This window comes from Lampetra fluviatilis, chromosome 2 (genome assembly GCF_964198595.1).
Source record: "Lampetra fluviatilis chromosome 2, kcLamFluv1.1, whole genome shotgun sequence".
NCBI classification, from domain to species: Eukaryota; Metazoa; Chordata; class Hyperoartia; order Petromyzontiformes; family Petromyzontidae; genus Lampetra; species Lampetra fluviatilis.
This window is the reverse complement of record NC_136276.1, coordinates 6,169,103-6,192,339: the sequence shown is the minus strand read 5'-3', so window position 1 is coordinate 6,192,339 and position 23,237 is coordinate 6,169,103. Positions and strand designations below refer to the sequence as shown.

Below are 23,237 nucleotides of genomic sequence, written 5' to 3'. Positions count from 1 at the left end.
AGCCCCAGTAAAATATTAACGAGACGTCAGGAACGCACGACACACCACATCACTCGAGTATGCAGAAGCCCTTTATTGCGTGTGCTCTCCAAGGTGGGGCAATGCAGAGCAACGAGGATGACGATGTGTCACTTCGGCGCTGTTTCCACTCTCCTCGCTAACCCTCACCACCACGACGACGACGTCAGACCGTTCCTCGATGGCTTTGCGCCTCCGTGCCCAATGGAAACTTCGTCTTAGGCCGCGTGGCTGACAAAACCACCACAACCGCTCCGTCAACCGAGGGCAGGGCCATCGACGGAGCTGGCTGGCGACAGGTGCCCACTGCTCTGTGCCAAGCTCACGAGCGAGAGGCACCTTCGACTCGCCCGTACCTGATGCACCGGGGGGGGGGGGGGGGCGGGGGGGGGATGAGAGACACGGCCACGCGGGAACACGCACGCGTGCCCACGACGAAGACTTCATTCGGAATGTGCGACTCGCGCACAAATACCCGACGATATAACGAGAGGATTACATGGGGAAGCGACCCTTATACACATACGTCATAAACTAAGTAGCGGAGTAAGCTTTTGTTTTACAATGGACGAGGACTGAGCGAACACGCACTCCCGTCACCTCTGCACGGAAGACAGACAGCGAAACGAAGCGACCCGCGGCAGCACGGTACCAGCACGGTCCGACGGACTCTGAAGTTTTGGTCGCTCATTTTGCACGATGATCGCAGGCGCATCCTTCACGACGGACGCCCCACAAGCACGATGCTGCGGCGGAGAGGGTAAATGCGCGGGGCTTTGTAAACCGACAAACAAGTTCAAGCGCGGCCCCGCCGCTCCGCACGCGAGCGGATTCCGAGCGGGCGTGGAGCGATTGTACCGCGGTGGACCCGCACCTACGCGACACGTGGTGCACGTTTGTACGAACGTTGAACTTCTTTCGCACCGCACGTAGCCAACCGTGCTACTCGGAGGTGCGGAGGAAGGACAACTAGCTAAACACACACAAAAGGACCGACATTAGCACGAGGTGGGGAGTGCTTAGTCAAGAGACTCGCACCTCCACGAGTGTGGTGTGCTAGGGGGGGGGGGTCTGTCTCCTCTCTAAGGCGTCTTCCATGATTGTCGAGCTCATTATGCTCAAGGCTTGCCATCTCCTTACATGATTACGTAAGCCCAGGGGTGTGCAAAACGGGCAAGCCTGCACCACACCTCTACGCCCCTCACGTGCTACGCACTAACCCAGCAATGCGACAGAGATGCAGGCGTCAGGTTTACCTCCGTTGTTTCGGCAAATAAGTTCAACTCTGTAAAATATATAATATACAAATGAAGTAAAATAAAGTTGCCTTTAAAATACGCAGCTTATTCTGCCAGAAATTGTCTGACCTTCTTGATTAACCGTGGCATAACCACCACTGACCTCCAAGACTGAAATTAAGAACTCTGCATAGAGCCTTGTCTCATATTTGATTTTTATGCATATGTCAAAAAAGTGCCCCATTTTATCAATTAATTCTTCCTTATATCAAAAGAAATCCATCAATGTCAATATCTGCCCATTGTAAACGTCAAGTACATATGGCCACTGCATTCCTTTGGTACTTTGGTAACAACAAATGTGAGGAGTTAAGAATAAAAAAATCACGAAAATGTCAACATACATAACAGAGTGTTCAAAGTATCCATACAAGTTACTTTTACGACTTCAAACAATGTGTCTTTGTAAACGGCTGCGAACCAGCAAACGATCAATTGAAAATGCCCACGGGCAAACTACAAGGTAAACTCTAAAAGGATGACTGCATACTGTATGTACAATAACACCTGAAACGTCGGTGAAGAAACCTCAACTGGTAAGGCACAAACAAACCAACCAATAGACATTTGTATTGGCTGAGAAACGCGCCCTCTTATACACGACGATGCCGCGTCTCGTAACAGCACGCCGCAGTTTTAAACAAAGTGGCATTTTAAGAGCTGTGAAGATGTAAGAAGAATACAACAACAAAAAAGCGATTTCAAGTGCTCAATGCAGCAAGATGCCTCGTGTGACTGGAGGTATTAATGCATGTGACGTCTAGCACTTTGGGCACGTGGAGTTGAGGAGTCTGAGCTAGGTCTGTGCGCCCCAGGGCAGCACCTTTACACAGGCCGGGCATTTCAAGGCCGCCCGGGCACACGACCGCAACCCGCTGCTGCTGTTGCTGTCTCATCGCTCGACGCGGAAACGCCGCGGGTCGGTGATCGGATCCCCTCCTCTCGCACGCTCCCCTAGCGTGCGAGCCGAGGGGAGCACCGGCACGTCGCGCGAGCTCCAGCGCAAGGTCGCGCGCACCCCTCGGGGTCGTCCGGTGCGATGCCCGGCACAGCAGCACCAGGCCGCTCTCTGGTGGGGTCGAGTTGTAGCCAGCCCCCCGTGGCCTCGGCTCGCGAGACGCCGGGGCCTCGGTTAGCGAGACGGGAGGGGTGGAGGGTACGATCGCGAGTTCACGGAGTCGTCTGGGAAGAATGGAAAAATGTGAACGGTTCGTCAGTCGGGTCGGCTCAATTTAGCGTTCAAATCCTAAGAAAATATATATTAAACATGCCGAGCGAAATGTTGCCAACTCTCGATTATCGGGGGTCATGCGGGGAGGATGGCCGAGATAGAACAAAAACACAGATAATGCCAAAAATATATCGATAAATTAGGCATGACACACATACATTTACGTAGAAAGAGGATGTGAATATGAAGACTGTTTATTTTTCTCAAAGTAATGGCTCATCAAGCCACGAGTGAGGAGTAGCTAATAACGGAAGCGACGCACGCGTGGATGACCGTGGAACGCAACGTTTTCTTCTGCTCCACGTTTTGAACGAGCGCGGCTCATCCCCAACCCGGTTGAACCACGCAGGGATAATCGAGGGCAGCTGCAAATTTAAACATTGTACGAAACTACCGGCATGTCGCGCTAACACACACAGAAGCTGTAATTTGTATACGTCTTAAAAGTTACTGACTTCTCATCGCCTGGCTGGGATACGTCTTGTGGATGTTCTGAAAGCGCTCGGGAATGGGGAAGTCGGAGACGGGGTGGAAATTAAATCTCGACTCGAAATCATCTGCGGAGGAGAAAGAAATGAGAACGTAAATTAAAAACAACCTCACATGAGTCACACGTGACTCCGTCCGTGCACCGAGGCTACCGTTGCAAACCTCCTCCTCCTCCTCAGCCAAATGCTGCTTCAGAGGGGCAGCTCCAACAACCCCTCTGGGTCAGAGGTCGCAACCGGGTACCCGATACCCGTACCCTACCCGATACCCGGCTACGGGTACCCGTTGCGACCCTGGTGCGGCCGGGTACGGGTACGGGTAGGCCGTGAGTCACTGGTGAGTAACCGTTTGTCACTCATTTCCCAACGTCTTGTCTCTTCTCACAATTCAAGTTCCTAGAATCAACCCACCCGCGCCTGCAACATGGCTTCATCCCAGAGGTCGCAAATGGGTACCCGTACCCGTACCCTACCCAAACCCGGCCGGGTACGGGTACGGGTACCCGTTTGCGACCCTGGTGCGGCCGGGTACGGGTAAGGAATCAAAACCCGTTTGCGACCTCTGCTCTGGGTGGATCAGAATCGTTATTTATACTGGAGGAATCCAATGAGCTATGAAGCTCTTTTTCACAGATGTCCAGTCGGTTTCTCCAAACTCGAGATGAAACCACGACAGGATGATCCGTGACATTACGTCAATTTTGTCAATGCGGCAAGCTCGTCTGTAGAAACGGTGCTGAATAATTTCGCTGACATTAAACATGAATCCGATGGAGTATTCCGCCACATGCCCATTTTTATCCCGACTGTGCAATCAAAATCTTGGCATGAGAAAAATTATATAAATTCAACAATCGCACAGCAGTGCCAACCCTTCATGGCAGAGAACGGCCCATCATAGGGGGCCCACACAATGGGGGGCAGCTGCCCTTTACCGCGCACCCTGCTACAGAGTAATGTTTGTCACGTGAGGGGGGACGATCCAACATTTTTATTCTCAAGAGCCAGAATTGAGCTCACTGTTGACCAGCCTGAGACCATCAACTCACTTGAGAATTTGGTTTCGTGGCAGGCGGCCGAAACCCAGATTGTAACCCAGGTTCTCAGTGGTACCACCTCAGCGCACTCCGACCTCTTGAGCCATCGGGCCCCACACGCGTTCCACCAGTTACATTTTAGACGTCAAATGTCGAAACAAAGGGAGTCCGAGTTAGAGCCATGCCCCATCGCACCTGACGTGGGCGAGTTGAGATGACCGTTGCGAGAGGGCAGAGGCGGAGGAGCGGCGGAGGGGAAGTTGGAGCTGGGCCTACTGGGGGGGGGCGGCGGGGGAGGCTGGTCCCCTGGTGCGTAGGGACGCGCCGTCGTGGGCACCGGCGGGGCCGGGCGTGCGCTCATCTGCCCGTTCCTGTTGGGAGGCGGCGGAGGGGGGAAGGCGCTGGACGCGACTGGAAGGGAAGAGCGGAGAGGGAGGGGGGGCACAGGTCAGAGGCGTTCAGTGCCGGTATCCCATCGGCATGTTTTATGGTGGCGATCATCACACACAGAGCGCCTGCCACAAATGAACCACACTCGTCGAAGAGAAAAAATCATCACGCGAACTCCGGTCATCCTCGCAGCGGCTTCTGGCTCGCCGTCGAACAAAGACGGTTACTGCATCGCGCTCTCTTAGATGCGCTTTTGCGGCCGTTTGGAACGCTCTTCCTTCCAATATTAGGAAGCCACTGGAGCTAAGCACTTCCAAATCTAAATCATTAGCACTGTTTTTGCGTTTAGTTTGTTGTACTTCCCCCGCACATCCGATTAGCATGGTTGGCTACGTATGGTGCGAAAGGAGTTCGACATACATACCACAATTCTAACAACACACATACAACATAATTACGCGACTCGAGAATTATGGGACACGGAGGAGACGGGCGAGAGGTCGCACATGCCAACCTGCGTGAGCTGCGCCACCGCGACTCTGGGCATCCCGGGCGGGGGTCGGAGGCCTCGTGCTCGTGGGCAGAGGGGGAGGCAGCGCCCCTCCACGCGGGCCCATTATCTGCAGCGAGTTCTGCCGCTTAGGCAGGGATGGGGGCGAGGGCCCGTCGGGGATCTTCGGCACAAAGCGATCCGATCTGATGGCAGGCGCCGCGCTGCTCCTCCTGTTTGAGGAGGGGGGCAGTGGTGGAGGGGGTCCGTTCCTGTGCGACGGCGGCGTGGGTGGATTCTCAGACCTGCGTCACGCGAGTTCCACACAGCACATGGGGAAGCGGTGGTGCAGCGGTTAACGCGCGGCAATGGGAACCCGGCGACTTGAATTTCAACTGTGGGTCACGGCTAACATCAGCGGCGAGAGTTATCAAATCCATTGCTGGGCCTCTCCTTCAACGACCCGCACTGACCAGCGGGAAGTATGGTCAAACAACCCCCACGTCGGAAAAGTTATGAGGGATGGTCTTCATTCAGCAGTGGATTGGGAAAAGCTGTAAAATGTTGTTATAAAGTAAATAGGCTGCTGTTAGATATCTCTAATCTCAGCTACATTCATGCTCCTCCACAGGTGACAACATTGCAGGACGGGCAACAAATTAAACACGCCTAACACACATTCCACGAGTCACATCTTTCTGGATAATGAAAACGAATGTATAAATCAGTGTGTAAAGTGTAATGCTGTGCCTCATATTGTCACAGGGTCTGCCTGCTCACATGAACAATGGGGGGAGCCACTTGTCACCAGTGGTGGCCCAGAGCCAGCGGAGGGATAATCCAATCTCCCACGGGACAACCGCTGTTGAATTTTCCATAAAGCGTTACTGATTTTATCGATCCTGTAGGAATGATGGGCTGCGTCAACACCCTACGGGAATTTAAACTCGCACATTTATAATTACCAGTCGATTACTCTGACCAGAACGAACACGAGGCCGAACACTTTTTTTATTTTACCAGGTAAGGCCCACCGAGCTATATAGCTCTTGTTCAGAAGCGGCCTGGCCACAAATGATAGCTCAATGGAAGTGGCTTATCATCATATGGACATTTATAGCAGCCAAACACTCTGAACGCAGGCTTCTAAATATAAAAAGAATCACAGGAGTACCTGGAGAAAAATTCACGTGACCACGGAGAGAACATGCGAACTCCAAATATACAGGCATCAAGGGTCGGGGTCAAACCCACGACCTCCTGTATACCAGGCGAGGTAGGTAAAATCTCCCCACCGTGCCACTTGGCGCCCATCACACTGCCGTGCCACCTCTGGGGGTCAAACTCGCCTGTGCAGGAAGGCAGCTGGGGGTCCCATCTTGCTGCTCGAAGGAGGGAGCGGTGGAGGGTTGCCCACCGCCTCTCTCGAGGGCGCGGGCGGCCATTCCCTACCCCCGTCCCTGGACGGCGCCGGTGGCCACTCCTTGGCCACTTCCCTCGACGGCGCCGGTGGCCACTCCCTGGACACGCTGTCCTGGCTCGGCAGGGGACGGCTGGTGCTGGGCACGGGCGGGCATCGGTCCCGGCCGCCCGGCAACGACGGCGGCTGCGAGGGACCGGGCCGGCTGCCGCCGAGCTGCGACGGCACCGACGGCAGACCATGCATTGCCGACTGAGGCTTGAGGGGTGGTGACGCCGTCGACGGCTTCTCCGGAGCGTGCCCATGTCCGGGGGATCTGTAGTTGCTGTGTGCAGAGGACCTTCTGGGAGGCGAGGAAGTGGCCGAAGCGCTGTCGTTGGGCTGAGCGGGGAGACCTGGCCTGCTGCCAAACGGCGTCGGCTTGAAGCTTTGCGACGGCACCAGCGGCGGAGGGGGCTGGGGCTGCAGCTGCGGTTTGGGGAAGCCCGGCTTCTGGAGGCCCAGCGGAGGCCTCGGCTGCTCGGGGCTCGCGGCGCCGCCTCTGCCGCCGCTGTGGCTGCTCGAGCGCAGAGGCTTGGGAAAGCGCGGAGGCTCTGCGGCCGCAGAGGGCGATGGCGACGGCGACGATGAACGTGCATTGAAGCTGGGGCGGGAGGGGGCGAAGGCCGGCAGCCGTGGGCTTGCGCTGGAGGAGGGCCCACCGGCTCTGGGAGCGAACCCCGAGGAGGACGGCTTCCCAGAGGGCGGCAGCAGAGGGCCCCGTGCTCCGCCCGAGTCTGCCGACGTCGGGGAGGTTTAAGTTCATTTCCGACAGGAAGGCCGATTGCAACACAAATTCGCACACACACACGTAGGCAGCGGCTGTGTGAGTAGCCGTGGCAGCTACGAGAGCTGCCTGTGTGTGCAGTGCTACCTTGTGAGCAGCTATATTGGAGTCGCTATGAGAGAGGCTATGAGAGAGTATCTATGAGTGAGAGAGTATCTATGAGTGAGAGAGTATCTATGAGTGTAACTATGAGAGTGTGAGAGTATTTCTGAGTGTGAGAGTATCTATGAGCGTGTGAGAGTATCTATGAGAGTAACTATGAGAGTGTGAGAGTATTTCTGAGTGTGAGAGTATCTATGAGCGTGTGAGAGTATCTATGAGTGTAACTATGAGAGTGTGAGAGTATCTATGAGCGTGTGAGAGTATCTATGAGAGTAACTATGAGAGTGTGAGAGTAACTATGAGAGTGTGAGAGTATCTATGAGCGTGTGAGAGTATCTATGAGTATAACTATGAGAGTGTGAGAGTATTTCTGAGTGTGAAAGTATCTATGAGAGTGTGAGAGTATCTATGAGAGTAACTATGAGAGTGTGAGAGTATCTATGAGTGTAACTATGAGAGTGTGAGAGTATTTCTGAGTGTGAAAGTATCTATGAGAGTGTGAGAGTATCTATGAGAGTAACTATGAGAGTGTGAGAGTATCGATGAGTGTAACTATGAGAGTGTGAGAGTATTTCTGAGTGTGAAAGTATCTATGAGAGTGTGAGAGTATCTATGAGAGTATCTATGAGCGTGTGAGAGTATCGATGAGAGTCACTGCGAGTCTCTGACCTCCGCTGCTGCGTCCTCCAGCACCTCGCAGTTGCGGAACTCCACCAGCAAAGAGCCCGCCAAGTCCTGGGCCGCCCCCCCCCCATGGGCCCAAGTCCTGGGCCGCCCCCCCCCATGGGCCCAAGTCCTGGGCCGCCCCCCCCCCATGGGTCCACCTCCACTTCCCCCGCCTCCACCCCCCATCCTGCCTCCTCCTCCTCCTCCGCCGCCGCTGTCCTTCGGCTCTGCCGCGACACGGATTGCAATTCGTCAGCCGCACCTCGACAGCTGCTGCTCAGGGCAGGCCCAGCCCCCAAGCCCCCAGGCCCCACTCCTCCACGGGCGGCGGCAGCGGTGCACAGACCTCTCGCTCGCCACGGCCCACAGGGACACGGGCACAGAGCGACCGCCGAGCTCATCGGTCATTGAGCTATCGGATGACCAGATCACTTGGGAGCTTTGTCCGACGGCATCTCAAGCTAAGCGGGGTCAGCCCTGGATGGCCCCTGCGATGGGTGGCCGCCACGCACAAACACGTTGTCACAGGGCTGCGAGGCTGCGTTGCGGGCGGTGGTTAAGAGCGGTACAGCGAAACACATTGCTGTACTGTACTCCTGTGCTCCCATGGCCTTGCTGCCCACCTTCACCAACCTACACCGACCACGACCCGCACGAGATATGGGGACCCACATCCAGCATGTCAAATCGTTTAGATGTCGAGGGCTACGACAAATGTGCGACACCTTGTGGTGCTAATGCAAACGTTAAAAATCAACATTCGTCAAGGGTGCAGTTTCATGGGTGCGTATTGCATAGAGGTGTGGCAAGGAGCCTCTATACCCATCCCTTTAAATCTAATACGCCCACTCTGTTGCTCAACCACTGCCCTGTACTCCACGTGTGTAATTTCAGCCAGGTGTCATCGGGTGAGCGACCCGATAAATAGTTCCACAGCCCGGCACACCACGTCCAGTAAACCTCTTGGCGATGGCCACTAGTCACGTGCCCATTTTCCAGTCTACACGGATAGGCCAGAAAATATCTAGCGCGAAACTAAACGTTACCCGTTACTGCCCACCCATCGGAACGACGGGAAAAACTGCAAGTCAAACTCCCGCAAGCCACCTGTGGCAAAGCAAGGGTGTGACCGCCACTGCCCACCGGAAAACAGTACGCTTATCTGCGTCTCGGTGCGTACGGGTTCCTCCACGCACAGCGAGGAGTGCCGGGGAGCACGGGTCAGTCACCAGTCACTCACTGTCCACAATGAGGCCGCTGCGGTCATTGGTCACCGCCTTCTTGAGTTTCGCTCCCTTGTGGATGTCGGACAGCAGGGCCCCCCTCCCCTTCTGCACTGAGCCGGAGAGCTTCGGAGCGTTTGCCTGCCATCGGAAAGGGAAGCACAGGAAAGGGAAGCGGGAGTCATAACGTGGGGGGGGGTCACTCGCCCGTAACCCTCGCCTCGCTCCCGCCAGGCAGAGTTGTCGCATCCTCGCACGCGTCCCCCCGAGGGCTCGAGACCGACACGGTGAGATGTCGCGGGTGGGACGGATGTTTGCATTCGCGGCGCCACGTATCCCACGGGTTTTGCAGGTGGACAGCGGGTGACGTGCATGGACGCAGCTGCGCGTGCCGAGCCACGCGCGCCGTGCAAGGGGGCAGTTTTCAGAGGCCGTCCATCAAACACAGTTCAGTACGTATTTAACCGGTGTCTGCAAATGTGACGGGCACCTCGAGACGCTGTGCGGAAATCTTCGTGCGGATTTGTCTCGTGGATAAAAGCAGTCATTAGCAGAGGAGGATAAACCAAAATGGGCCTGGGCTTTAAATCAGAGGTAGGGAGTTGACAGCATTGATGGTTGAGGCCAGGGAGTTCCAGACTGTGGGGGGGGGGGGGAGAGTGGTCTGTAACACACTGTAACACCCCGACTGGCTAGAACGTGCAGCTATGATGTACAACGCCTCTTTCACACAACGCGCCGGAGTAGGAGTGACATACCTGCGAGGTGACGCGATCAATTCCAAGTCCAAAGCTACCGGGTTTAAATACAAAACCGCCGGCTCCGGTATTATTTTGCTCAATCATTGTAATTGCGTAATGCGCATACCATTTTAAGGCCACTGGGAGTGACTCGCCGCCCTCTGCGGTGCAGCAGTCTGTTTATATGCCCCGCCAGCCCTCGTTTGTCATGTGCTCCGCCGGTGCGGGGGTGGGGGCCACGGTGAGGCTGCTGGCGCCTCTCAAACAGACGCCGCCACCCTTGCTTGTCCCGCTGGTGCCGTGGATGGCCACCAGGAGGCAGCGATGAACTCGACACCGCAAGTAAAGCAGAAGGACCCTCAAAGCGGTGAGATTTCACGACGTGAGACACGTACGTGTGCACGACAGCCCTACCGTCAAATCCACTGCTGGATGAGGGTCTCTCCCCAAGCTCCCATATTATATGCGCACAGGCGACCGTGACAGAGGCGGTGACCGACGTTAATTCTTGTGCTGTTATAGGAGGGTTACACAGAGCTAAAATGAGTCTACGCTTATGACCGCAAGAATCCAAAAACAAACATTTTCACATGCTAGCTCCATAAAATTACAGCCTAGAGGTTGATTGGTGTTACTCATACGGGCAAGGGTCAGCAATTTGCCTCCCGTGGAATGCGATGTTAGAGCCAATAAAATACGAGAAAAGCAATTTATAAGTATTTTAATATTGGGCAAATGCCAAATAGTAGCCGATAATATGTTTTAGTGACGTATGCCTCTGAAAATGCTGCAATAAATAATTTATCATCCCTTCCCAAGGCTCATCATCCGATGCGATCGGACGCATGTCCCCATGTAAACCCCCGACAGGGCCAATGTTCGATTCACCGTGCAGAGGAACACCAGATCGGCCCGTACTGCCCTTATCTCATTTACAGCAAAGGTCACCGAGGTTTCAAGTTCCAAGGAAGTCGCTATCGGAGCGCAGCAGCATGCAGCGAGCCCTTTCTAAACGTGGCACAAGCCGGCCTATCGGCTCGCAGCAAGGCAAAGCACATCCCCGCCTCGACTCGGCACACGGACGCACACACTGCACAACATGAAGACACGTGAAGCAAAGGGCTGCACTGGTCACTGGCAACAAACTGAAGGCAACAAAAAGTAACCGATGCACGTTTCTGTAGGGACCTAACCTGAGTAAGAATCCTTCACACAACTTGCCGGGGTTGAAGTCAGTATCTCTGGTTTTGCACCACGATGGGACCGTAGACATCAGCAAAAAGGAAACTCTACAGGAAGGAAGTTAAAAGCCAGGGCTCGGCACTGTGGAGAGAATAAGATCCCGAGAACTCGAGTGCAGCTTTATTTAAAAATCGCAGGGTTTTTTTTTTGCCACGAGCACATTTAATGTGCGACAATGCGCCTCTGTTTCCCTTCACTCTGGGGGTAAAAACAAAAAAAAAATCACCACCTACCGGGCCAGAAAGCCAGTATTTAAACGTGCTTTTAATGGAACGTAGCGGCGTGATTATTTACACATACATATTTTATACGCCGGGATAAAAACGCGACTTTTGTGAGACACGATACGGCTTTTTTGAAAAAAAAAAACTTGTGGAAATTTCCTTGGGGGGGGGGGGGAAGTCGGGCCAAAGGCGCATATTTCATTCCCAAGCAAACACTCGCGAGTGGGCGCTCGGTCTCCGTCTGGCGTCAACCGTCGATGCCCGACGGCGCAACTCCACGGCGGCGCGCCCTGCGCAGGAAGCCTCTCATTAGGGCCCTCGAGTCAGCTGACGGCGGCAAGCCACCCGCTCGCTGGCACACGGCACCAGCTCCGCTGCCAACTTGCTTTTTCCACACAGAAGGAAGTAGTGGTACGGTGGCCATTACCGCCGCCTTGCGATTGTAATCGAACGAGCCGTGGAAAGAGCAGCGGGCGAGATTTACTGACGCAGCTTCTCTGCTGCCGTTGATTTTACGTTTTATTCGACGGTAGGATGATAAAAAATCATGCAGCGCAAACGACACCTGACGGCCGGGCAACCGTGCTGCCGAACAACGAACGACATGCATTAGCGCACGCGGCTTGAAAAGGGTGACCATGAGTGGTCAATGTCCAGCTATAGCATTTTAATGATGGGATGCACGTCCTGACAGGGGCCGGGGAAGGGGCTGGTGATGTGGTAATCCTCAAGGTGAGCAATAAAAGCCCAACGCAGGCTCACCCCGTAAACGCGATTCACCTCCGTATCAGTGACGTATGCACAACGACTTTGATAGCCGACACTTCAGAGTTACGTAAGAAATGTACTAAAACGCACGCCATGACTGTGAAATATTTTCTGATACGATGTTAAGAAACTTCTACATAATGCACATCTTTGCCTACAAAACCATTGCGATGATCATGTGTTCATCTTCCTTGGTCAGTAGACACACTACGTCAGTGGCCACTCCCCACTGTCATGTCTATCTGGTCACCTAATGCACGTCCGTAAAGTTACGTTGAGAATTCCAGACAACTGCGTGATTTAAAATACCAGCATGGCACGCGATGGGGTGGTGTAGCCAGGCCCGCATCTTAATGTCTTTGTCTACCGAGCGTTGAAGTTGACGCACAGAACCGGGCACTCATTAGGGGCCGAGTCCACCACATGAACATCCACTAGCACCGGAGCGACACTTCGTAGAAACGGGTCTTTCACAGACCGTCTTATGGTAGAATGCAGGCGAACTCGTTCAAGTTCAAGACTATTTGGCCAGTGAAAAAGCAAGAGACCAGGTTAAGTCTCATTTGTAAGAGTGACCTGAGGCATTAGCCTGCCCGTAGGGGGTAGCGATTGCTACGCATGATGTCAATTGGGTGATTTGCAGCGAAATTTTCACCTTTGGCAAAATTTTGACCCCAACGCCAGAACAGAATGGCCTACAACACTACTCTTGCTAATGACATTAGGGGATCTTTAACATCCACACTGTGAAGCAGAGGGGCACGTGTTAGAATGGTTATTACGGCGACGCTGATAAATCGGGGCGGCTGCTGAATTCGAACCGTGAGCAAAGCGGTCGTGTCGCGAGCTCGCTATCATTTGGCCAGATCACGCCCATCTAAAACCGGACCCTACAGGCTTAGAGAGAGACAAGAGAATCCAAAAGTAAACAGACTTTTATTATTCTAATATTTGTTGCTTTCGACAAAAATAGCTTCTGCTTTTGCTCACGAGTTCTTTCTTTGTACAGTTGCATCATCTCGAGATTGTGCTTCATTCCAAATTAGGTTAAACACCAAAACGTCTCCAAATATAGACGTGGATTTTTTTCCCATGCATTTTTCTGCAACAGTCGCCGTTTGTTTCCCCTGGAGGATTCGTCTCGGGGCTGGAGCCGATTTCGTAAACTACTCCCACGGTATGTCGCACTGCGCCAATGCGAGGCCAGGCGGCAGCGGCCGACGGCCTGTTGGCATGAGCACTCGGCAGATTATCGTAACGATGTTTGAGAGAGGCCAACCATAGCGGTTGTTCCTGTACACAAACAGTCGCCTGTCATAGGAATGCAGAATTTACACCATTGTTCCCCCCCAGAGACATCAACGAATGTGTGCACGATCCCAAATAAGTTTGAGCAGGGAGACACTGCGCCTAGTTTGTGACTTTACACGAGACAGGCCGTTATGAACATAACAAGACAGACTGTAAAATCCTTTACGGACTTTACAATGGGAAACACGCGACGTGTATTTTTTATGAATCAGAATAACACGAAGCCGTCATGCCGCACACGTTGTGCAGACACAAAAACCCCCACGGTGCCTTCCTGTGTCAAAGTCTGCAGGACCGCAACGAGCTGCGCGCGGCTATTGACACCCGCTGGTTCATCGAGCGCGTCAAGGATAAGTGAACCCTCCACACTCACCTGGAGTTCAGGTGAACCCTCCACACTCACCTGGAGTTCAGGTGAACCCTCCACACTCACCTGGAGTTCAGGTGAACCCTCCACACACACCTGGAGGTCAGGTGAACCCTCCACACTCACCTGGAGTTCAGGTGAGCCCTCCACACTCTACTGGAGGTCAAGTGAACCCTCCACGCACACCTGGAGGTCAGGTGAACCCTCCACACTCACCTGGAGTTCAGGTGAACCCTCCACACTCACCTGGAGTTCAGGTGAACCCTCCACACTCACCTGGAGTTCAGGTGAACCCTCCACACACACCTGGAGTTCAGGTGAACCCTCCACACTCACCTGGAGTTCAGGTGAGCCCTCCACACACACCTGGAAGTTGGGGTGAGAACCTCTACGCACCTTGGAGAATGACGGTGGTGGCGGTGCCGCTGGTGGCGGCGGCGGCGGCGGCGGGGGAGGAGCCGGCATGGCTGTCTCTCAGAGAGAGGATTCTCTTCCTCCAGTCGTGACGTCCCCACCCTGCGGTTCCTGCGACACGAAGCACGTGGGAGAGAATTTGGGGTATAGAATCGTAAACAACGTTGGATGCGGCCGCGTGGGCCACACCGCAAACACGACCCTCCCCCCAGTAGCGGCGCACCCACCTGTTCATCAAACTAAAACCTCAGCGCATCCTGGATGGGAGCCAGACCGAGCGTGCACGGTGGGGTTAAAAAATATCCGCTGGAGGATGACACACAGGCATTTCGGAGCGTCACACATAAATGTTATACATTCTAGATTTGAAGCTTTCGTGACTGCAATGATTCATATCCTTAGGTTTTTTCGGTAAAGTCACGTAGGTAAAAAAAAATTAAAATTAATAAAAGTAAAATAAAAATAAACAGCGTGCTTCAGCCTCACAATAATAATATCCAGGGCCTACCTTGGCTCCTCCTACCCTCAACCAGTATATATACAAGGACTGTTTTTTGCAATTTCTCTTACTTGATACAGCTATCGTGCTGTGACGGTTCCACCTGAAGACGGAGGCGTGTGTTGCCTCCGAAACGTCCTGATTTTTATTTTCTTTTTAAATGTTATACAGTATTTTACAAGGAATAGACTTGGCACTTAATGTGCAAGGCTAACAATTGGCTATCGAGCACGACCAATAGGAGCAGAGGGAATGAAACGAGCATTTCAATGTTGAAAGAAAAGAAAACCGCAATCAAACCCTTGCCCATCGCGGCGGGGGTTACGTTCTTGAAAATTGACACAATCGGCAAATGGGACAACTCGGGTCTTGTACCCGGGTTCGTAATGTGGAACCCCCTCCACTTTAGTTGCATGTTACCACCATACATGAACATAAACATGAAACAGGAAGGTTATTTTTTACATAATGTATTTTCTACAGTCTTAAATATAACTAATATAGTCAATTTATGCAGCGGAACGGGGGGGGGGGGGGGGGTGCAGAAATGTCGTTAGAAAATCGCAGCAGCGTCAACCTCACTGCCTCTTCACTGGACGCTGGGGACAACACGTGACCTGTGACCCGCGATGGGCTGCATGGAAGACAAGACGGTGCGTGCGTGTTCTTCCGCGGCTGCATCAGCTCGTGGTCAACCACGAATGGTCGAGCGATCGGCAAACTGTGCCTCAAGAAATCTGGCGCGAATGGTCAAATGCGCGATGGGAAGATCTGCGATGGACGAGGGTTTTGATGCATTTGGTGATGCTGCTGCGTTGGCAGTGGTACACAAGCACAATTAAACAACAAACTGAACATGCGTTTTATCTCTCTCAAAAATTTTGCATTCTCAGGAAGAACGTAATCAACCAGGTAGGGTGTTTACCGTTATGTTATCCGACTCTCTGTTGCATTACATTACATTTCTAAGTATACTAGATTTGTGTTTCTATTTCATTTATGCCTGATGATGATTGCTTGTGTTGCAATCGAAACGTCGTATGGTAGTATTTAATTTATTATTTTCTCTTTATAAGTGACTTTACCGAAAGAACCAAAGAGTAATTCCTGCAGTCACGAAAGCTCCAAATTAAGTATATATCCGTCAATATCATTACCTTAAATTTTCGAATAGATAAACGGTGACATTTCAAGCATTGACCCTTCTTCATCGCAACACAAACAACCATGTACTGTTGCTCGCTGAATAAGAAAGAACAGTCATGCATACACAAGAATTCTGGAACACTCTCCAATGTGTGTTTGTCTTCGGAAGTATTTCATTAGCAGTGCGGAGGCCCATAATGGAGCTGTCAGGGCAACATGTATCTGCATATTTGCATACAGTGGCTTTTACTCTCGCTGTGTCTCTTAGTTATGGGCAACCCTTTCCTTCGGGGAAGTCCCTCATAGTAACACAACGCAATCCGAAGCAATTGCTCCCATTGAATCATCATCATCATTTCGAGTTATCGTTGCCCCCCGTTACAGACGGACACAGCTGAACGCATTCAACCTTATTTGGAAGGCTTTAATAGACCGTATTTGTAAGGCGTTTTTAAGTGGCAGATTAGTGAAGTGGTCGATGCGATCACCACTGACCACGTTTGTGCGAGGTCATTGGTTTTACTCCCGCTTCCGACCAGTTATTTATCAAACGGAAATTGTCCAAAGTTTAAAATTGCTATGCAACGGACGTTGTGAAATAAAAGTCTGCCGTGAAACGGAGTTGTATTGCTATGACTTCATTATATTAACAATAATGTCACTTATTCATCTAGGAAAGCATCAGCGAGAATACTGAACTGTGACTTTTGGATCATTCCTTTCGCTTGAAGGGTGTAATTTGCATATCAGAAGATAAAAAGTCGGAAAAGAAACCCCCACATACGAGGGGAAAACATTCCCGAGGTTCTTCACCGAGATGCGTTCACAAATCTGCTTGCTGCACTCCCATCTCGCAGCCCCCTCAGGGCCGAAGCGCTGGATCACAGGTTCGTGCTCACCGTGTTACTGGCGAGGTCGTACCAGCTACGGGGCGGCGGTGTCAAAGACCCAAATGTCAAAGAATTTAAATACCCCACAACTACTCTTTGGTTCTTTCGGTCAAGTCACGTAGAAAATAAAATCAAATAATAATAGAATACGACGTTTCGATTGCAACACAAGCAACCGTCATCAGGTAAGAATGAATGAGAAAAAACAAACATAGTAAACTTAGAAGCACAATGCAACACAACACAGAGAGCCGGCCAACACAACAGCCAACACCCCATCTGGCTGACCACGCTCCTCCTCCAAAGAATGACATTGTTGGCTGTTGTATTGGCCGGCTCTATGTGTTGTGTTGCATTGCGTTTCTGAGTTTACCATGTTTGTTTTTTCTCATTAATTCTTAGCTGATGATGGTTGCTTGTGTTGCAATCGAAACGTCGTATTCGATTATTATTTGATTTGATTTTCTCCGTGACTTTACCGAAAGAACCAGAGAGTAATTCCTGCGGTCACGAAAGCTTCCAATCTAGCTTGAACCCACAAATAATGAAATACAAAAGTGATAAAGGGCCATTACCCTTGCCTCTGTTGCAACAGTAGGAGTGAGAGTAAGCCTCCATCGGTTTCACCTTACATTCATAATGACTTCGAACTGAATTCAAGTAAAAAAACAAAGATACCTCGTAATAGCCTGAAAATACTTTTTGGGAAAGTGCTGTTCGCGAGCACCTATGAAGGCTGGCACGGCACACGAGGGGGTGGGTGGCCAGCACCAAGCCCGGCCACCTTTGTCTCCCTAGTGGCGATGTTTACACACCGCACCAGACACTCACTGGAGGCTGAGTCGACATAGGGAGAGGCCCAGGACCAGTTCAGATATTCTTCACTGCTGTTGACCGTGAGGGCGATTCAAACTCAGGTCGCCGGGTTTGCATGCTAACCTCTACACTACCGCTCCGCACAATTAAAGGTACAGTGCACACACAGCAACACGTGGAACAGAACACACGCACGTTAAGAGCTGCTCTATGTACGAACGAGGACACAAACATGTGCAAGAGCAAGTCTGTCTCTACGGTCGGTGGTCGAGACTAACGATGGAGTCGCAGCCAAAAGGTGGGGGAAACACGGCCCGGCAGGACGACATCCGTGGAGACGGAGCGGTAAAAGAGCTCGTGTGCGCGCGGCAGCTGGACGAATTGTCGCAATCGCGAGGTCACGACGACGACCACAACGTAGGGAGGCCTCCGTCCAGCCCCGGGTAGATGGTGGCTTGCAGGACGCACGAATCAATGCGGTGACTGCCGACTCAGCTGCCGTCGAGCGCGTGAGCTGCCGAGGGTGGAAAAACCCCGAGGTGGTGGTGGCGGCAGCAGCGCACCGCACCACAGGAAACCGGCACTGGGGGAGAGCGCCCGAGGTCGAAATTCAGCAGGGAGGGCCTTGAGGCGTCGCACACGGTGCAGCAGTCGACACCAGCCACACTCGAGCTGACAGGGTGGCCGTCAGGCACAGTCGCAGGGAGAACGGTCATGCTCGAGTGATGTCACACACAGTCAGACTCGAGTGATGTCACACAGACAGACAGAACAGTCAGACTCGAGTGATGTATCGCACAGTCAGACAGAACAGTCAGACTCGAGTGATGTATCGCAGAGACAGAACAGTCAGACTCGAGTGATGTATCGCACAGACAGAACAGTCAGACGCGAGTGATGTATCGCACAGACAGACAGAACAGTCAGACTCGAGTGATGTATCGCACAGTCAGACAGAACAGTCAGACTCGAGTGATGTCACGCACAGTCAGACAGAACAGTCAGACTCGAGTGATGTATCGCACAGACAGACAGAACAGTCAGACTCGAGTGATGTATCGCACAGACAGACAGAACAGTCAGACTCGAGTGATGTATCGCACAGTCAGACAGAACAGTCAGACTCGAGTGATGTATCGCACAGACAGACAGAACAGTCAGACTCGAGTGATGTATCGCACAGACAGACAGAACAGTCAGACTCGAGTGATGTATCGCACAGTCAGACAGAACAGTCAGACTCTAGTGATGTATCGCACAGACAGACAGAACAGTCAGACTCGAGTGATGTATCACACAGACAGACAGAACAGTCAGACTCGAGTGATGTCACACAGTCAGACAGAACAGTCAGACTCGAGTGATGTCACACAGACAGACAGAACAGTCAGACTCGAGTGATGTGTCGCACAGACAGACAGAACAGTCAGACTCGAGTGATGTATCACACAGACAGACAGAACAGTCAGACTCGAGTGATGTATCACACAGACAGACAGAACAGTCAGACTCGAGTGATGTCACACAGTCAGACAGAACAGTCAGACTCGAGTGATGTCACACAGACAGACAGAACAGTCAGACTCGAGTGATGTATCACACAGACAGACAGAACAGTCAGACTCGAGTGATGTGTCGCACAGGCAGACAGAACAGTCAGACTCGAGTGATGTCACACAGTCAGACTCGAGTGATGTATCGCACAGGCAGACAGAACAGTCAGACTCGAGTGATGTCACACACAGACAGACAGAACAGTCAGACTCGAGTGATGTATCGCACAGGCAGACAGAACAGTCAGACTCGAGTGATGTATCACACAGTCAGACAGAACAGTCAGACTCGAGTGATGTGTCGCACAGACAGACAGAACAGTCAGACTCGAGTGATGTGTCGCACAGGCAGACAGAACAGTCAGACTCGAGTGATGTGTCGCACAGGCAGACAGAACAGTCAGACTCGAGTGATGTCACGCACAGTCAGACTCGAGTGATGTATCACACAGAAAGACAGAACAGTCAGACTCGAGTGATGTCACACAGTCAGACTCGAGTGATGTATCGCACAGGCAGACAGAACAGTCAGACTCGAGTGATGTATCGCACAGGCAGACAGAACAGTCAGACTCGAGTGATGTCACACAGTCAGACTCGAGTGATGTATCGCACAGGCAGACAGAACAGTCAGACTCGAGTGATGTATCGCACAGGCAGACAGAACAGTCAGACTCGAGTGATGTATCGCACAGGCAGACAGAACAGTCAGACTCGAGTGATGTATCGCACAGGCAGACAGAACAGTCAGACTCGAGTGATGTCACACAGTCAGACTCGAGTGATGTATCGCACAGGCAGACAGAACAGTCAGACTCGAGTGATGTATCGCACAGGCAGACAGAACAGTCAGACTCGAGTGATGTCACACAGTCAGACTCGAGTGATGTATCACACAGGCAGACAGAACAGTCAGACTCGAGTGATGTATCGCACAGGCAGACAGAACAGTCAGACTCGAGTGATGTGTCGCACAGGCAGACAGAACAGTCAGACTCGAGTGATGTATCGCACAGGCAGACAGAACAGTCAGACTCGAGTGATGTATCGCACAGGCAGACAGAACAGTCAGACTCGAGTGATGTATCGCACAGGCAGACAGAACAGTCAGACTCGAGTGATGTATCGCACAGGCAGACAGAACAGTCAGACTCGAGTGATGTGTCGCACAGGCAGACAGAACAGTCAGACTCGAGTGATGTATCGCACAGGCAGACAGAACAGTCAGACTCGAGTGATGTGTCGCACAGACAGACAGAACAGTCAGACTCGAGTGATGTATCGCACAGACAGACAGAACAGTCAGACTCGAGTGATGTGTCGCACAGACAGACAGAACAGTCAGACTCGAGTGATGTGTCGCACAGACAGACAGAACAGTCAGACTCGAGTGATGTGTCGCACAGACAGACAGAACAGTCAGACTCGAGTGATGTATCGCACAGACAGACAGAACAGTCAGACTTGAGTGATGTGTCGCACAGACAGACAGAACAGTCAGACTCGAGTGATGTGTTGCACAGGCAGACAGAACAGTCAGACTCGAGTGATGTCACGCACAGTCAGTCAGAACAGTCAGACTCAAGTGATGTGTCGCACAGTCAGTCAGAACAGTCAGACTCGAGTGATGTGTCGCACAGACAGACAGAACAGTCAGACTCGAGTGATGTGTCGCACAGTCAGACAGAACAGTCAGACTCGAGTGATGTGTCGCACAGTCAGTCAGAACAGTCAGACTCGAGTGATGTGTCGCACAGACAGACAGAACAGTCAGACTCGAGTGATGTATCGCACAGACAGACAGAACAGTCAGACTCGAGTGATGTGTCGCACAGGCAGACAGAACAGTCAGACTCGAGTGATGTATCGCACAGACAGACAGAACAGTCAGACTCGAGTGATGTGTCGCACAGGCAGACAGAACAGTCAGACTCGAGTGATGTATCGCAAAGTCAGACAGAACAGTCAGACTCGAGTGATGTGTCGCACAGACAGACAGAACAGTCAGACTCGAGTGATGTGTCGCACAGACAGACAGAACAGTCAGACTCGAGTGATGTGTCGCACAGGCAGACAGAACAGTCAGACTCGAGTGATGTATCGCACAGTCAGACAGAACAGTGAGACTCGAGTGATGTGTCGCACAGACAGACAGAACAGTCAGACTCGAGTGATGTGTCGCACAGACAGACAGAACAGTCAGACTCGAGTGATGTATCGCACAGGCAGACAGAACAGTCAGACTCGAGTGATGTATCGCACAGGCAGACAGAACAGTCAGACTCGAGTGATGTGTCGCACAGACAGACAGAACAGTCAGACTCGAGTGATGAATCGCACAGTCAGTCAGAACAGTCAGACTCGAGTGATGTGTCGCACAGTCAGACAGAACAGTCAGACTCGAGTGATGTATCGCACAGTCAGTCAGAACAGTCAGACTCGAGTGATGTCACGCACAGTCAGTCAGAACAGTCAGACTCGAGTGATGTATCGCACAGACAGACAGAACAGTCAGACTCGAGTGATGTCACACAGACAGACAGAACAGTCAGACTCGAGTGATGTCACGCACAGTCAGTCAGAACAGTCAGACTCGAGTGATGTGTCGCACAGACAGACAGAACAGTCAGACTCGAGTGATGTCACACAGTCAGACAGAACAGTCAGACTCGAGTGATGTCACACACAGACAGAACAGTCAGACTCGAGTGATGTCACACACAGACAGAACAGTCAGACTCGAGTGATGTATCGCACAGTCAGACAGAACAGTCAGACTCGAGTGACGTATCGCACAGTCAGACAGAACAGTCAGACTCGAGTGATGTATCACACAGACAGACAGAACAGTCAGACTCGAGTGATGTATTGCACAGACAGACAGACAGAACAGTCAGACTCGAGTGATGTCACACACAGACAGACAGAACAGTCAGACTCGAGTGATGTATCGCACAGGCAGACAGAACAGTCAGACTCGAGTGATGTATCGCACAGACAGACAGAACAGTCAGACTCGAGTGATGTATCGCACAGACAGACAGAACAGTCAGACTCGAGTGATGTATCGCACAGGCAGACAGAACAGTCAGACTCGAGTGATGTCACACACAGACAGACAGAACAGTCAAACTCGAGTGATGTATTGCACAGACAGACAGAACAGTCAGACTCGAGTGATGTCACACACAGACAGACAGAACAGTCAGACTCGAGTGATGTATCGCACAGGCAGACAGAACAGTCAGACTCGAGTGATGTCACACACAGACAGACAGAACAGTCAGACTCGAGTGATGTATTGCACAGACAGACAGAACAGTCAGACTCGAGTGATGTCACACACAGACAGACAGAACAGTCAGACTCGAGTGATGTATCGCACAGGCAGACAGAACAGTCAGACTCGAGTGATGTATCGCACAGACAGAACAGTCAGACTCGAGTGATGTATCGCACAGACAGACAGAACAGTCAGACTCGAGTGATGTCTCACACTGGCGATGTTGTCAGTCAGTCTTGGCGCACTGCACCCCCGTGGCCACACTCACAGGGCACTGGAGACACAAAAAATCACACAGGAAGCGAGCCCTGAAGCCCTCCCTCTCTGTCTGCTCTGGCGGCAGCAGCAGCAGCAGCAGGTAAACGCATTGGGCAACAGCACCATACGGGAGACATCGATTTGGTCGGAAAGTCGCCGTGAAACACAAGGACAGAAGCATGTCTGAAGTGTGCCGCCCTCGTCACATCGGCAAGGGAGGGCAAAGGGCCTCGACCGTACATGCAACCGCTACACTCCCCGCGCCTCTTGAACCCTCCTGCCAGAGGTATCGGTGTTGAACGTCTTTCGCACCACCGTATTTAGTAACCAAACCGTGGCTTACAGGAGGTGCGGCGGTGGGGGGGCAGCAAGAATATGAGGTGTACCTCTGCTGGCACAAATGGCATTTATTACATCAGACTTTAAACGCATGTTTTTTTTTGTTGTATTTGGGGGTTTGTTTTTGGTAACGCGCCCTGGGGATGTACTCACTCAGCCTGTAGTGCGGCCACGTTATAGTGCTGTATGGAAGAGAGA

At 52.1% G+C, this 23,237-nt stretch overlaps 1 protein-coding gene and 1 long non-coding RNA gene across 3 annotated transcripts in view; both read right to left on the bottom strand.

The window, feature by feature from the left end:
* Positions 1-75: 75 nt before the first annotated feature.
* On the bottom strand, positions 76-8,080 carry LOC144940602 (uncharacterized). Its single transcript, XM_078866839.1, has 6 exons — positions 7,970-8,080; positions 6,302-7,148; positions 4,977-5,257; positions 4,268-4,483; positions 3,003-3,104; positions 76-2,498 (listed from the first exon to the last, which is right to left on the bottom strand). The coding sequence occupies exons 2-6, from the start codon at positions 6,616-6,618 to the stop codon at positions 2,449-2,451; spliced, it is 966 nt and encodes a 321-aa protein (XP_078722965.1). The 5' UTR covers positions 6,619-7,148; positions 7,970-8,080; the 3' UTR covers positions 76-2,448.
* Positions 8,081-8,159: 79 nt separating this feature from the next.
* LOC144937642 (uncharacterized) overlaps positions 8,160-23,237 on the bottom strand; it is a 24,805-nt gene continuing 9,727 nt past the window's right edge. The window contains exons 2-4 of one of the 2 annotated variants that reach the window (XR_013637763.1): positions 14,238-14,366; positions 9,207-9,330; positions 8,160-8,193 (exon numbers count right to left, since the gene is read on the bottom strand). This is a non-coding gene — a long non-coding RNA (uncharacterized LOC144937642). Of the gene's footprint in view, positions 8,194-9,108; positions 9,331-14,237; positions 14,367-23,237 lie in introns of those variants that run through there. The other variant, XR_013637762.1, reaches the window with a different exon arrangement.

Bases quoted from the DNA above. Each gene is read 5' to 3' on its own strand.
- LOC144940602 (XM_078866839.1), bottom strand. From the start codon at position 6,618: ATGCATGGTCTGCCGTCGGTGCCGTCGCAGCTCGGCGGCAGCCGGCCC. The intron at 5,258-6,301 runs GCGAGTTTGACC...CGCGTGACGCAG, and splicing joins CCAGCTGCCTTCCTGCACAG to GTCTGAGAATCCACCCACGC. The intron at 4,484-4,976 runs GTTGGCATGTGC...CTTCCCTTCCAG, and splicing joins CGGTGGCGCAGCTCACGCAG to TCGCGTCCAGCGCCTTCCCC.